Source organism: Sus scrofa, chromosome 9 (assembly GCF_000003025.6).
Source record: "Sus scrofa isolate TJ Tabasco breed Duroc chromosome 9, Sscrofa11.1, whole genome shotgun sequence".
Taxonomy (NCBI): Eukaryota; Metazoa; Chordata; class Mammalia; order Artiodactyla; family Suidae; genus Sus; species Sus scrofa.
In genome coordinates, this window is record NC_010451.4 from 52000089 (window position 1) to 52016571 (window position 16483).

General features: G+C 37.8%; 1 protein-coding gene across 9 annotated transcripts in view; it reads right to left on the reverse strand.

Moving 5' to 3' along the window:
- Positions 1–16483, reverse strand: part of MSANTD2 (Myb/SANT DNA binding domain containing 2) — a 32389-nt gene that overhangs the window by 2945 nt on the left and 12961 nt on the right. The window contains exons 2-4 of one of the 9 annotated variants that reach the window (XR_002335713.1): positions 8681–8770; positions 4641–4740; positions 2709–2769 (exon numbers count right to left, since the gene is read on the reverse strand). Coding sequence is in view for 4 of the 9 variants with exons in the window: in XM_003357350.4 (XP_003357398.1) it covers positions 2709–2769; positions 4641–4896 (317 nt within the window). In the remaining 5 variants the exon portion in view is untranslated. Of the gene's footprint in view, positions 1–2708; positions 2770–4640; positions 16478–16483 lie in introns of those variants that run through there. The other 8 variants (XM_021063065.1, XR_002335712.1, XM_003130028.4 and 5 more) reach the window with 8 other exon arrangements.

Consider the following 16483-nt stretch of genomic DNA (forward strand, 5'->3'; position numbering starts at 1 on the left):
CTGGCATAGGCTGGTGGCTACAGCTCCAATTAGACCCCTAGCCTGGGAACCTCCATATGCAGTGGGTGCAGCCCTAGAAGAGGCAAAAAGACAAAATAAATAAATAAATAAATAAAAATAAAAAGAACTGTTGGTTTAGCACAGAACTAAGATCTGAGAATTCAGATGGAAAAGGTCTATATGAAGCCTCGGTTTTACGAGACAAATTCCAAATAATGAATTGAGATTGTTCTAAAATATATTTTATAAAGGGAAGTAAAAGTATAGAAATTATTTCAATTTTGATTTGGACAGTTAACAGAATAAGACAAAGTACAGGGAAATTCTTGTTTCACATGCTGCTTAATTCGTGTAATTCCAACTGATGATGTGTATATATATGAGGAAATTTGTTTCTCAGGTAGAGCAAAACTTTGATATTGGAAGGCTGAAGTTTGTGCAATATTAACTTAGCAACAGATGATTACACTCTGTATCAATCATAGGTTTCGGCTACAAAAATACTCAACTATCACATTCACATACAATCAAACGCAGGCAAGAAAAGAGGGTGTAACATAGTGGTTTGCTAACAGCTTCTTGGCAGGAAACAGATCCTGGAAACTCTCCTCTTAAATTCTCATTAGGAAAAGTTTTTGGGAAAAACTAGGGAATCTTCCACACAGTTATTCTCAGTTTTTCCTCTTTCCTTGACTTTCTTTTCAAGATGACAGAGAGTTAATATTTTGTTATCAGTTGCTTCTTCTTCTTCTTTTTTTTTTTTTTTTTTTGGTCTTTTTGTCTTTTTAGGGCCACACCTGCAGCATATGGAGGTTCCTAGACTGGGGGTCCAATTGGAGCTGTAGCCACCGGCCTACACCAGAGCCACAGCAACGCAGGATCCGAGCCGTGTCTGCGACCTATACCACAGCTTATGGCAACGCTGGATCCTTAACCCACTGAGTGAGGCCAAGGATCAGACCTGAGGCCTCAGAGATACTAGTTGGGTTCTCTAACTGCTGAGCCACGATGGGAACTCCTGTTATCAGTTGCTTCTTGATCCAAAGACTGCCCTGGACTTATCCTCCATACTTTAGTTTGTCTTGAAAGCTACTCAAGTGTCTATCAGTTGCTTCTTGATCCAAAGACTGCCCTGGACTTATCCTCCATACTTTAGTTTGTCTTGAAAGCTACTCAAGTATCTAAGTGGCCATCCAGATGAAATCACTGCATTTCCGGAGAATTGTTCCTCTTCTCAGAGTAAATTGCTTTTCTTTTTTTTCCCTTTTTTTTTTTTGTATTTTCTAGGGCCGCACCCGCAGCATATGGAGGTTCCCAGGCTAGGGGTCCAATCAGAGCTGTAGCTGCCGGCCTACGCCAGAGCCACAGCAACACGGGATCCCAGCTGCGTCTGCGACCTACATCACAGCTCATGGCAACGCCGGATCCTTAACACACTGAGCAAGGCCAGGGACCGAACCCGCAACCTCATGGTTCCTAGTTGGATTCGTTAACCACTGAGCCAGGACGGGAACTCCCTAAATTGCTTTTCTAATATTTACGTTGTGGTGCTTGTGAGGCTAAGATATAGGACATATTTCTGCATGGGTCAATGCTTTAAAAAAAATGAGCTTTCATAGCCATATCCTTCCTTGTCCTCTTTTTAGATATTTTACTGATCTCAAGGGAGATTAGGCTAAGATTTGGGATGGAAGGCAAAGTTTTTGTCTGTTTTGCTCACTGCTATATCCCAGTACCTGACATACAGTAAGATACCTGATAAATAAGTGGTGACTCTTCTTCATGGGTGAAGGATGGTGTATTTTACCATAGGATATATCTGCTAGTTCAGACTAATCCCACCTATACCAAGAATAAAAAAATCCAATGCCCAAATAAGGTTATTTTATTCAGCACTGTCATAGCCCTCAATCATCAATGAGGAAGAGTTCTGAGGAAACTGCTGCATTGGAAAATGAATTGTCCATTTGTAACCTCTCATCCTGTGAGCTGAAACCTGGAGAAGAGGCAGCAAGGCTGAACATTTCTGCAGAGCCTGCCAGTTTTCTGCTCTCACATATCTGGTCTTAGCCTGATGTTTCCTGGGCTCAAGTTTCATACCAGCTTCTCAAAGCTATGGAGCACAATGAGAACTAGACCCAGTTATTTAAACACTTCTTAAGAACTGTCTGCTGTATTTCTCTATTTCTTAAGTTCTAACCATGTGGAAAGTTCAAGGAGTCTGAGGTTGGTAACACCAATTCTGTGAAGTTTGACTTCATCCCAGTTACACCAACTGAGCCTTCCCTGAGGTTCCTAGGAGCGTGCTTTTTTGATTCCCAAAATGGAATATTACAAGGAATTTAAGTGTCCCTCTGGCCCTCCTATCATTTCACCTAACCCCAGACAAACTCAGGGCCATACGACTCAACTTTGTGCCATATGTAAACTTCCAAATATCCACATCCACACATAGGCAAATGCCATAAATATGCTTCATGTGATGTATTTCTTTCTTCTTGTCGAATATAAAATTCTCATCATTTTAGATTAACCACTGGAAAATGTAAGCTAAGAAGATGAGAAAGAACAACCAGGCATGCTTCCTCAGTGGCATGGCTGTAACTCTCATAGCATGTTGAATTACAGCAACACTTTCTGGGTTTCCCAACAGTCACTACACCTAGGTAAACAAATACACTTTGTAGAAAGGTGGATCATCTACTTACTGTGCCTCTTCAGAAGACTCTTGTTTTATTTTTAATGTTCTCTTTGTGACAGGTATTTCATCTGAAAAACAGGGTTTTTGAAAAAAATTATATTTTCCTAATGGTGGCATACATTTATATAGATAAGTAGCTATATATTTACTGTTTTTCCATATTTCCCAATGCGAGAACTTAATTCTAGCGTCAAACACTGTCCAGTGCCAGATTTATAAATATAACTCTTATATAATGAGATGCATACATTTATATGCAAGATCAGAACCCAGCTCTACAAGTATGAAATTCTTCAAGGTCACCAGTGGATTTCTAGCTAGGAGCTTAAAGCTTAATTTCACTGCAAACATGATTTTAAAGGAACAAGAATAAAAATAACTCTGTTCTATTTAGATTTTCTATGTAGGCTTTACAGAGCAATTATTTCCCCAATATCAAGGTCAATACATTCTGCATGTTACTTTTTTCCAAAGGTTTGGGTGACAATTCTCTCCAGCAAAACCAGAGTTATAAGGATGCCAAAGTGATTTAGATCTTATTACCATTTTGAATCTGAGGTAGTGATCACTTAGCATCTGCCTGTCTTATTCTTCCAATCATTAGGTCTCTGACACTGTATTAGTCTTAGTTTTATAACCTCTTTCTTTGCTCCCTCTCTCTTCCGATATTTGAGGTTTTTTGTTTTTTTGAAACAGCATTCGTAAGAAATATCAACATTTAATCCTTTTTCTTTCAAATTAGCATTTCTCTAGCATCAGTTCTGTGAAATAGTGCCCATGGACTTTTATCTTAAGGTAGGGAGGCACATTTATAGTGCCAATCCTACTTATACTTCCTTGAGGGTTGCCTTACTCTCTCCATGGAGAGTAAGAACATTTACTTATCAGTGAGTGCTCAGTGCCCAGCTTGCTATTAACATACAATGGCTGTAGCAGAAACTCGATTAGTATTTTTAAATGAGGAAAACTAAAATTGGAGCATTTACTGAAAAAAAGAAATGGAAAAACTACAACTACATATGCCTTCTTAATTAGGACTCACGAGTTTAGATCTAATAGCCAGAAGTTTTATTTTCCTTTTAGGGTTACACCTGCAGCATATGGAAGTTCCCAGGCTAGGGGTCGAACTGGAGCTAGAGCGGCCGGCCTATGCCACAGCCATGGCAATGCCAGATCTGAGCCACCTCTGCAACCTATGCTGCAGCTCATGGCAACTGCCAGATCCTTAACCCACTGAGCTGGGGGGCGGGGCAGTGATTGCATCCTCATGGAGATGGTGTCAGGCTCTTAACCTACTGAGCCGCAACAAGAACTCCTTTTTTTTTTTTTTTTGGTAATTTTCCCTTTATAATTGTGAAGACTATGAATAAATCATTCCAGCTATTGTTGGGATGGGATCCTTTATAAAGTCTGAAAGAGTATGATCCCTAATAAAGCTCAAATACCAGCTTCTTTCAACCCAAGGCTTTCCTTCATTTACTGTTCAGACTGAAACCTGGAAAGGGAGCTTTTTCCAAATGAAAAACAGGAAAAAAAGTATTTGGAATAAAGGAAGGAAAAGACAGTTATATTTATATCAGTTGAGCCAAGGGTCAATACTCCAGTCATCTGAGAACTAGAAGATGCAGAGGACATTTTAAATTGCATAGGATTCTGTCACTGAGCTGCTTTGTGCAGCTCAGAATTAGGAATTCTTCTGTGTCTTTAGAAATTTTGTGGAACCCGAATCACCAAACACTAGCGGGCAGTTTAAGGCTAAGCCAAGGATGCGCAAATTGCCCCAAATAGACTGGCTACATGCATTGTGCTGTCAGTGAGAATGGTACATGAAGATATTACAGGTATTAAGCACCCATGCACATATAAAGGTATGTACACACACACACACACACACACCCGCGCGCGCACGTGCGCATGAGTCAGATATTGGCTTTCTTACCCAATTCCTGATCTGTTGGATAGCCATGGAGATCCTGACTGTGGTTTCCCCAGTCCTCCTGTGAATACTCCTCCATAGTGCTGCCATCTGACTCCAGCTCCTGGTACAAGCCACTACTGTTAATAAGTACAGGCTGGCAGGGCTGAGCATCCCATCCTCCCTGACCAAACACCTGTTCCAACTGTTCAAATGTGTAACTGCTCTTTCTTTTCCCAACACCATGTTCTTTCACCCGACTGTAACACCTGCGAAGGGTCTAAGACACAAAGTCTTTTGTTATTCCTTTAAAGCTGTACTTCCTCTTCCAGGTACGGACCACAGATATTAATTACTATTAGACAGACACGGACAGACAAACAAAGACACATTGTTACAGGAATGCTAGATTTCAAATTCATTATTATATTAGAAAAAATACTAATTTAGCATTTACTCAAACATGTTATAATTCAAACAATTATTTTGCAATTAATTATCCATTAAACAACAAGAAACATTACAACATTATTTGCATGTATCCCATACACATATTTTATACCCCCACCCCCATTTTAAAAGAATAAGAAAAAAAAAATAAGAAAACAAGAAATACCAGCCAGCCAATAGGATGCACACCTGCCACAGGAAAGAAAGAGCTGCTATTGTGCCCAGAATTTGGAAAAAGTGAAGGGAGGGAGGACAGAAAGAAGAATTTCCCAAAGCAAAGAATATAACCTTCCTTACTCTTGATTAAGAAGGAATACAGGGTAAAACAATTGCCTACATGAATTAGCTAGTAAAACATATTATTTACATAATCCGTATTCCTTACTAACTCACTCTGTCTTTGGGGAAGTTGCTAAAATCTAAAAGAGAGCAAATCAATAATGCTACCAATTCCCAGTCTCAAATATCAATTATCAAGAAACAATACACTAATACCTATGTCTAAAAATTAGCCAATAATAACACTAGGCTATTCTACCAACTCAAACAGCCAGCCAAACAAACCAACAAATAAACCCAATAATTTCTTTTTTGGGAGGAAAGTGAGGTGGAAGGGTGTTATTTCACTTCTTTTTCTGCCTCGTGGCACACTGCAAATAGTATCATTATGCAAGTCCATGGATAAAAACCTAGATAATTGTATTATCTTGTACAACCCTTCAATTTGCTTTATCGTCTACTAATGATATTTCTGACAATTAACCCAGCTTCCTTAGTTGAATGGTAGTAATGCTATCATACATGATATCTAAAAGATAATTCAAGAACCTAGTCCCAGTCTTTGTGTCTTAGTTCCAAATTTAGTTTAGTTACATTCAGTTTCTATCCCATCTCTGCCTCCTTTTTGTTCCTTCTAATCTCTTTTTCTACTTTACTGGGTTTTACTCTGAGAATTCTCATGACAGACAAAACCCTTTTTTTTTCTTCTGGTGGCTCCCAAATACTTTCTAACTCAACTGTGCCAAACCAGTTCACCTCAGACTTAATTTACACACACTAGCCAGACTATAAATTTCTCCTGAATGTGAAATGACTTTCCATAAGCCAATATAGGTCATCTATTCTCACCAAGCTAAAACAACTCTGAATAATCTTATAGAGCCTCCATGAAAGTGCAGTACCTTTAAGTCTCAGGTGACAAAGTACCGAAAGGCACTATCAAATACTTTGCAGATCTGTCCCTGGAGGCTGGAAATCTAGGTGGGCAAATGGTGTAATAAAAGCATGACACAGTGATATTCCTCCAACAAAAAAACAGAGCAGTGATTAGAGTCACCCCATTCTAAAACCAGCCCGCCTATCCCTTGCATAGGCACCTGCCTCACTCTCCCCTTCTGGAGGTCTCTTCCGGTATCTCACATAATGCCTTAAAGAAGGGAGGTTTCTGATCATACACTCTGTAAAGGTGCTCCTTCTTTCTTTTGTAAAGGATAGTCACAAGCAACTAACACAACTTTCTAGAACAAATCAGAAATGAACTTGGGAAATGTGTCACGAGCAACTCTTCCAAGGGAAGGAGACAAATGCCTGAAGCGGACTGTGACTTTCTGCACCCTCCCCTTTCCCAGTGCCCTCTGCCCTCCTGGCAGGGACTGGAATTTGAATTGCAAACATCTCCTGCCAATTTATTTTTATCTCACAAGGTCTAGTTTCTGCCTCCAAGAACACCCCAACCACTCTTTTCACTCCTCCAAGGACCGTAAATGGACAGTCCCAGCCATGTCCCTTTCACCCTTCCAAGGCCATATATGGAAATGGAAACCATGCCACTGCTCACTACTTACTGGCAGCCTAGAGAAAGGCATTCAGCACACAGAGGAGCCCAAACATATCTGTCACTGAGGGTTGTTTCAGAAGTCAAGGAATAAAACTAACATTCCTTTGAAGGCAGGTGCCACATTTATCAGGATGTGACAGAACTGTAAGCAAAGCCACCAGTCTTTGACGATATACATGGTGGAAAACCACAGAAAAGATTTACTTTCTTCGAAACCACCAAATTGAGCTTAACGTTTCACTTGGCTTATGTAATTATGCATAAGGAAACTAGCAATATCTAAGGGGTCTAGCTGCGGAAGAACAGTCAGATGATATATTTTCTATTTCAGCAAAGCCTAACAGATCTTGCCACCCCTTACTTTGTGGTGTACTTTTGAAATATACTTTAATAGTGTAATGGTGATATGTAAAATATTTATTAGGAGTCTGAATGAAAAAATGTTTGGTAACTCCTAAATCCATATGATAGGAATCTGATGTATTGAAATAATGTTTAAAAGATTTCCAAATTGATTTTTAACTCTCTCAAGACATAAATATACAAAGAAGTTACTTCTGGGTTCAGTAAAGACCACAGATCCAAGGAGAGGCTGTTTAAATAGCACATAGCAACTAGGACAGAAAACAAGTAAAAACTTAAACATCAGCTTGACACTACTATAAGAAACAGTGGGATTTAGTTAAGCTACAGGGACTTCAGAAATGGATAAAAAGGACATATGAAGACCTTCCAATTCTTATCATCCATAATAAGTCAGAAAAGGTTACACTTGCCACACTCTAAATGATTAACCAAAGTATACAATTAAGTGATTGTGTGTCTGTGTCAATAGTCCTAAATAAACCAACTAAACATCTACTATAAATCTGAGATTAAGATAATGCTCTGGAATCTAAAATGAAGTCTCGTCTCCCATTTGGGGCAGTTATAACAAACCCAACAAGAACTTGAATTTGGCTTCCTTGGAGGACCATTTCCTGTTCAACACAAAAACCTTGTTTCCCTTCCTTCTTCCTTTACCTCATTTATCTTAGAAAATCATAGTCACTTAGCTCTAGCATTTTTTAAAAAAATTAAGATCTCAGAGGGGAAAGAATTTGCTTAAAATAATTAAAGATCAGTCCATTCACAATTAAGAAGAATAACCATTTCCTTATTGTTAGAAATGTCCATAGCAAATCAATACTACTGCCTCTCCCATGGGACAAGAGCTGTGAGGATAAAACTATATCTTAAGTGAAGTCAGAGGGACAGAGGTCAGGAGTCAAGAAAGTCTGGAGAGAACTAAAGTATAGGAAACAACTTCACCAGGTGGTCAAATCAGAGGAATTCAAAGGTATTTGATTTGGAAGAAATGCCAAGTGAATGCTTGGTAAATCCACTGTGCCAAGTGTTCAAAGACTACAAAAGGAAAAGAACCAGGGAAAAGATGTGAAAGATGTCCCATTACCAAAGCAGGGAGAAAAATAAGATGGCTGACAACTGACAATTTATAGACAGAGGGAAAGTCTTGCCAAAGTTTAAGATTACAGTGAAAGTATATGAGAGAATAAAGATGACATTCATTGTGGATGGATGTAAGGGGAGTCTGGGGGTGGGGGGGCAGGTAAACAAAGGCAGGAGTTTTTAGATTGGCAGGATTGGGGGTTTAACGGTAGCAATGCAGAGAAAGACCCAGGGTTACAGTACACGTAACATTAAATACAGTGCACAATGCAGCTATCTTGCCAAAGTAAGTAAATCCAGTATTGGGTTGTATAAGCAGAGGAATCACATGTAAGCTATGAAGGTGGCTCTTCCTCTCTATTCAGCACCGGTGAGGCCACAGCTGGAGCACAGCATTCAGTTCTGGGCATCGAACCAGCTACAAGAGAGGGAAATTGTAGAGTTCAGAAAAGGGCAAATAAAATAATGAAAGGCTTGGAAAATAAGATCTATAAGTAGGGCCAGTAGTTTCATCAAAGCCCTTCCTGACGTTATATAAGCTACTTTTGGGGTAAAAATAATGTTTCTTTTGTTTCAGTGTCCTCCAATCCCTCCTTTGACTTTCAGGAGTAGGAAGAATAGAATTCTTCCCTGGTATGGCAAAGTAGGAAGCAAGCAAAATAAATCATATGGGTATATGCCAACCAATTCTGCTACTGGCTCAATTATTTTCTCAAAATTTGCCCCATTTCATACAATCATAAAATCATCACCATAACCAAACCACTGTTCTAACAGAACTGACTATAGGTGGATCAGGGTATAAAACAGGGAGGAATAGAAATAAGGCATAATTGCCATATAAATGTGTTGTTTTGAAAACACTGGCATGATCAGTCTAAGATGTCAGATGAAAAACAGTCAAACTGTAGGGAGGACAGCTTAGTTATAATAGCAGGAAACAATGTTATAAGAAAAAACAAGCAGCGAAACAGATTTTCAAATGCAGTTGTCAAACTGGCCACACTAGAAATGGATTACATAGTATATCTTAACCCTCTGCCAACTAAATACGATAAATTTAAGATTCTTTAACCCATATTATTAAATAAAGAATATACTTATTTATAAACAAAGTCTTAAAAAATCACATATTATATTCCACAAGAGACAACAGAAATTACACTGGGAGCAAATCTCCAGTGACTGTTTATAAAAGTGTTAAAAACAATACTTCGGCCTAAGCAGATTGCATTGTAAAGCAAAAGAAGTTTTTGTGAACTAGATCTTCTTCCTTTAAATTAAGGCTACTGCTTTATTGTACGTGTTAAAACTAGTTGCTCTTGGTTAACTAAGACAACAGAATAACTGAGTATATTTCAGTATCTCTAAAGAAGACTCAAAATTTCTTAAATCAGTTATATTTTCTTACTGTGAGCACAAAGGCAGGAGGAAAAAAATACGAAATGGCAGACATCAATAAAAACATTTCTGCACACAGTAAGAGGGATATTAAGAACATACAGAGATGTAACTAATGACAAGGCAGTCACTTAAGGCAAAATCCATTTGGGCCAGTAGAACCTTTACTACCTACTTTCTTAAGTTTTTCTGTACATTAAAATCTGGCAAACTGACTTGCCAATCACCTAATCCTCTAAAACCAACCAACCAAAAGCCCCAACAAAAGAAAACCAAAACTCAAAATAGCACTTGTTTCATATGCCCCAGTTCTTAGTGCTACAGAAGTTTTGACAAGTGAGAAACATTTTTATTCTTAAGATTCTCTTCCTTTTCCTCTCCAGAGCAGAGGTTCTTAACTTGTCTGGGTCCTCAATCCCCTCCCTGGAAGAACGCACATACAAAACTGTACAATGACAAGGGGAACATGGCCTCTCTGAAGAGCTCATTCCAAGAGCCTTGGATTAAGAAACTCTGCTCTATACTATGTGTTGTTTCTCCCATAAAAGAATACAATAGGTATTAGAATATAATAGGTAAAAGAATGCAATAGGTAAAATAATAGGTATTTATTAGACTTTGTGTAGACTTTGTGTCTTAGGTTTTACAGGAGAGTCTGAAGATTGGGACCAGTTCAAGTACAATTTCTCCAGTTTCCTCAGTAACCTGCTTATTTAGTTAAAACAGCATCAATACTTCCTTTAAGAGGTAAATTAGCAAAATCCTAGTTTCATGCAAGAAACAGTACCCATCAGTAAAAGCATACAAGGGTATCAATTTACTCTTCACAAAGATATAGCACTTTTTTCTACCTGAAGGAGAAGAAATCTTTTTCCAAAGTGGCAATTAAGCAATAATAAATGATTCATAAGCTATGCTGAAATGTTCCAATTGTATCACATAGTCCTTGATCATTCACTATGATTAATTTATCAATATAGATGCTAGATAAATTACTTGAGATAACTGCTTTTTTAATTTTTTTTTTTTTGTCTTTTTTAGGGCTGCACCCATGGTATATGGAGGTACCCAGGCTAGGGGTCTAATAGGAGCTATAGCTGCCGACCTACACCACAGCCACAGCAACGCCAGATCCAAGCCACCTCTGCGACCTATACCACAGCTCACGGCAGCGCTGGATCCTTAACCCACTAAGCAAGGCCAGGGATGAAACCCGAAACCTCATGGTTCCTAGTAGGATTTGTTTCCGCTATGCCACGACAGGAACTCCTAAGGTAACAATTTAGAACAGGGAAATTCACATACCTAGAAACAAGTATAGGAAAGTTAAGTCTTGACTCCCTTCCTTCATAGACAATGGCTAACATCTCCCCATTTTAACATGGCCTGAAGACTGAAGGGACTCAAAGGAGTAGGCAATGTCTACACGAATTCAATCCTTAACCCCATGGAATAAAGTCTGATCTATTACTCTGCTGAAGCTATTCATACTATGGTTGCAATGGTCCTCAAACTATGTCCTTAACTCATCTGAGTTTCCTGCACTTCATACTCTTCACTACCTACCTGTGTCACTATCCTTGCCAAATGCCTCTTTTGTAAAACTTTCTCTAATATACTGATTGATGGGAGTGTGTGGAGCTGCCCAAGGCTCTGAGGGCAAACCAGTTCCAACTTCCAAAACATGAAAGTTTTGAAGGAAGATAACTTAGAAATCATCTAGCCCAACTTCCTCATTTAACAAATGAGGAGCCAAGGCCTTAAGATGAGTAAATATTCCTTCAAAAGGGATTTGCTATATAAAAATTACCAAATGCCACTAACAAAATGTTAATGTATCCTAAGAGAGCTATTCCACTGGATTGTAAACTCCATGAGGTAAGGATAATGTCTGCCTTATCTGCTGCATCCCAGAGCCCAAAACAGTGCCTATCACATAAGGATTGTTCAATATATATCTATTAAGTAAATGAATTAAGGTAACTTTAAAGTAATAAATCACTAGCAAGAAGAAAATCAGGAAGCTCATTGTTTAACCACAGTGGTGGATTATATTTATTAAAAAATCAATAAATCCAAGGTAGGTAGGGCTCCTAAAATCTTTTGAAAAAAGCAGGAGCAGCAAAGGTAGAAAACATAGATACAGCTATAATTGGTAAAGCAAATTAATTTCTTTGTAACAAAGGAGACCTAACAGCAAACACAAGGCAATTTTTAAATATCCACCATTCTTGCTATACTTTCCTTTGGTGGCAGGGAGGGATTACCTCAAATGGAACTCTGTAATCCTGTCTAAATTTTACTATTTCTTATGCCTTACAAATAAAATATTCAAGAATATAAAGCAGTTCTGTCAAGATATAAAAGGAAAAAAGATCAGTTGTTTCCTGGGTTTCAGTAGGGTCAAATAGGAGAAAGACCACCAGAAACCAAGCGCTCTTACCTCTCTGGATCCTCAGTCTTTGTGGGGGATTGCCCAGCACTGAATTCTATCAGCTGCACTTCATCCCGAATCTGGCTATCAACGACTCACTTTTGTGTCTATATCTGGTCAGTATGTCTTCATGAGGGAGAGATTGTTGCATTGAACAAATCATTCAGGAAATGTTCATTCTCAATGAGTACCACATACTAAGCTTCCTAGCTGTCTCCATGCTAGCAGTGGAGGATCTTACTCATTCAGATTATGAAGAAAAAGGCCCTCAAGGAGGACAATACTAATTGTCAAAACCAGACATTCTTCATTGCTCAAGCCAACTGTACTCAAGCGACCATAAAGCTTTTAACTCTACATTGTATGTAAATCATACAAAATCTCATACTGGCAGCAATACTAGATAAGGCATACCTAGCATGCATGGTCATGGTTAAGGGAGATACAAGAATCCTTCTAGATATGGAATCCTCAAAGGCTTCTCTAATACAATAAGACAGGTCACAAAATTAGGGTATAATAGACTACTTAACTATTTCAGACATAAGCAGCAACAGTAGTTACAGCCATCAAAGCTAGTCAGATAACACTATATATCTAGAACTTCCTCTCCACCTAAAAGGGAAAAAAATCAGTTGTTTGGTAAAGCAATGGCTTGGATTAGAGGTTATCTTCATCTGACCTCTTACACCATCTCTGACATTGATACCTTAGCATCTCTTTGGAATGTTTTCTCAGTCCTTCACACCCTAGGGCACCACCTAAAAGTATTTGGATGATATTAAAAGTGTTAACTTTTATTACTAAGTGATAACTTAAAAAAAAAAAAAAAAAAGATAGCAAGGAGAATCACTCGTTAAGGCCTCCCACACAAACATCTTGCTTTATGTACTATTTGTTCCATAATCAACAGTGCCTAAAGCTAAGCACCACACATGTACATGTGTATACACATTCCAAAAATCTCACACAGCTTTATTGTTACAGCAATGTATTGTATCCCAAACACAAAGGTACTTTCTTCTCCTCAGGAGACCAGTGTTTATGTAGAGCAGGCACCTCCCTGAAATGGGCCACTTGATTCCTTTTGTATGGTGATCATGTGACTCTCACAGTTGTGCAGTTATTTTCTTACTAAAAACTACCATCTTTGATGCAAAGACAACCTACAACATAGATTTTTCTCCACTAGTAAATTTTACGTATTTGTTATGAAAAAAAGGAAAGAATTTAGACATCTAGATAAAATCATCTAAAAGGGTTATTAGAAATGATCAAGATATCTGGGTACAAACATTAGGTCAAAAATCATTTAATTGTTTAAGCCAGGTAAATATTATTTCAAAATATTTCTTGCATTTACACAGTATAAACGAGAGGTGATAAATGTGTGAAAAGAATATATCTTTATATCCTGACACATTCCTTTTCCATAAAAAATCTAAAAATAAGCATGTTTTAAATTTATGCACGTATCCTTGGGCAACCTGAACTTATTTAGGAAGCTGTTAGGAAGCTATACATTTTTTACAGCTCATTTGGTAGCATTTTTATATTTTATTCTTACCTTTATGAGGATTGCTAAAAGCAATCACCATATGAAAAGATTCCTGGACCCTCTAAAAAAATCATTTTCTCAATGTCACATGTACTGAAAGTAAACCCTAACCACCATTTTTCTTACACCTACCATGTGCTGAGATTGGGGGTAAGCAGTTACATTTATTATTCCTAGTTTTTACAATAAGGCTACAGAAGGTCCTAGGAAGCAGACCCTGAGGGGGCTGTGCAGAAGGTTGGCAGGGGAGGGCTCTTTAGAACAGCACTCATGAGTGAAGGAGAGGAGTAGGGCAGGGGAGAGAAAGGAGTTGAAGCAATTCGGTTACAATGGAGGCCTCGACAAATCCTAAAGTGAATTTGAAACCTGGATGACCCTGCTGCCCTGAATTGAGGCAAGTAGGTTGTCTGTACCTTTGTATTGGAGTACTGACCAGTCACTGAGTTCAGGCTGCCCCAGAAGAGGGAGCCTAACCTTGGGTAACGGGAATTTCCTGGGAGGAATCCAACCAGAAGCCATCATCAATCAGCACTCCAGACAGCTGGTGGGGACCCACTAGTGTCTCAACCACTAGTCTTATTCCTGGAGGAGGGGCCTGGGGAGTATATCACACATAAAAGAAAGGTAAGGCTTATCCAAGGTCACTATTAGAGTATCTTTAATGCAAGTTCATCTTAGGTTTCAAAACTAGGACCTGGTATGCTTCTCTTATGCAGACATTGAGAAGTATAGAAAGTCATTGTATTTACCTTTTTGCCATGGCTTCCAGAAGTTCATAGCTCATTTTAATACTGTGTTTATATACCTGGATTACCACTTTACCCCCTGCCCTGATTTCTCATTTTCTGATTCTATTTTTAGCTTTCTCCATATGCATATCTCTTTGGGGGGGTATATTTATATTATATGTAATAGTCCCTTTCATCCTCGTCATCTCTATGAAGGGAAACCAAATCATTTACACATTAGGTGAACAATGGCAGGCATAAAGTGACGGACACTCCATGGCCTTCTTCAGTAAGCCACATCCTTATCTGCTTTTACTGTCAAAAAGGAATTCTACTTTGCAAATGTTTCTCCTTCTATGTCAAACTTACTTCCTTTATGAGGAGTTGGTAGTCCTATAAATACCATGACTTACATAAAGGCTTGAACAAATGACTGAATAAGTCTTCTACAATAAAAGTCTGATTTATGATTCTATTTTCTGATTCTATTTTTAGCTTTCTCCATATGCATATCTACATGTTTTAAATTCTTCCTTGGAACTTCCAAATCAACGTTTCTTATTGTGTTTATAGTCTTAGGACATGATGAATTATCTGTGAGAATTTTAAAAATTTGTGTTTTCACTTCTATGACAGGAAACATGTATGAGCATAATGATGTCCATCTGGATGCTGCTGTGATTTTGGTATTGTGTTCATGACTGTTTATGACCTCATTGTAGCAAAACATTATTTCATCTGTCAAACTGTAATAAAGATGGGCTGCTAATTCATAAGGAGACAATATAACCAAGTGGTTAAGAGCATGGAATCAGATGGTTTAGTCTAGCTTCACCTCCTGTTAGCTTTGAGACATTAGACAAATTAATTTCACTTTGCCTCAATTTCCCCATCTGTAAAGTGGGGCTAATAACAGTACCTCCATCATAGATTTGTTGTGTTAAATAAAAAAACAGAAGTATAGCATTTAAGACAATATCTGCTCAATAGTTTGTACTCAATAAACACTAGCTATTGTTATTACAAAAATGATAGCCACACCATTTGGAAACCAAGGTGCCTTATGAGTAGACATTAGTTCAAGTAGAGAAAAAAAGCAGCAAAGTTTTATCACAAAGCACATGGTAGGAATAACACACTCAAAAGAACCTTACTTAGCAGTCAGTATCAAAATCTTGTTTGGAAAGGAAAGAAAGTTTCAGCTAAATTACATCATTCAATATTAAAGGAATGCTCACTTGGTTTTTATTACATCATTCAATATTAAAGGAATGCTCACTTGGTTTTTTTTATTAGTACTTAAAGTGATTTATGAAGTTATTTTTGTTTGATAACATGTGAAATCTATAAGTAAAAGGAATTTATACCTAGATTTAGTTTTGTTACATGTAAAGTAACATTGTTATAGAAAAATGTTTTTGTTCATACATTATTCAAGTTGCAGAAACACCTGGCTATATCATCATAGATTCCTCAACTTTTTGCTTATATTTATTCTTTTATAGATAAAAAGCCAATCACTTAATCATTTTTCAAAGGTTTATAGTCTTAGCAAGAATATAACTTGCTATATGGTGACTAATACACTGACATATAAACCAACGGAGAAAAAAGGAATCTTAACTACCCATCCAGGGTGAGGATTTGGCCTCACTCACTGGGCAACCTGTGTGTAAGAAGTAGGAGGAAGGCATGGATCAAGAAGTATGAATGACCTATATATTTTCTCCGACTTTGATAAAACAAAAAGCATACAGACCTCTCATTTCTTTTTTGGTGCACGGAAATTTACTGGAATTAAAATAAGATTCACCGTCACTTCTTGAAAAATAACATTTCATAGATACACAGTTACGGCTATAGTGAAGAAGTTAATTTCCCCTCTTAATTTTGTAATATGGTTTATACAATTTTTAGAAAGAATATTTTATATAATTTTAATTGGCACAACTCCATGATTTCTCAATTCCTACTAACCATGTTTCCTAATTTGCACAAGAGAGAAGGAAC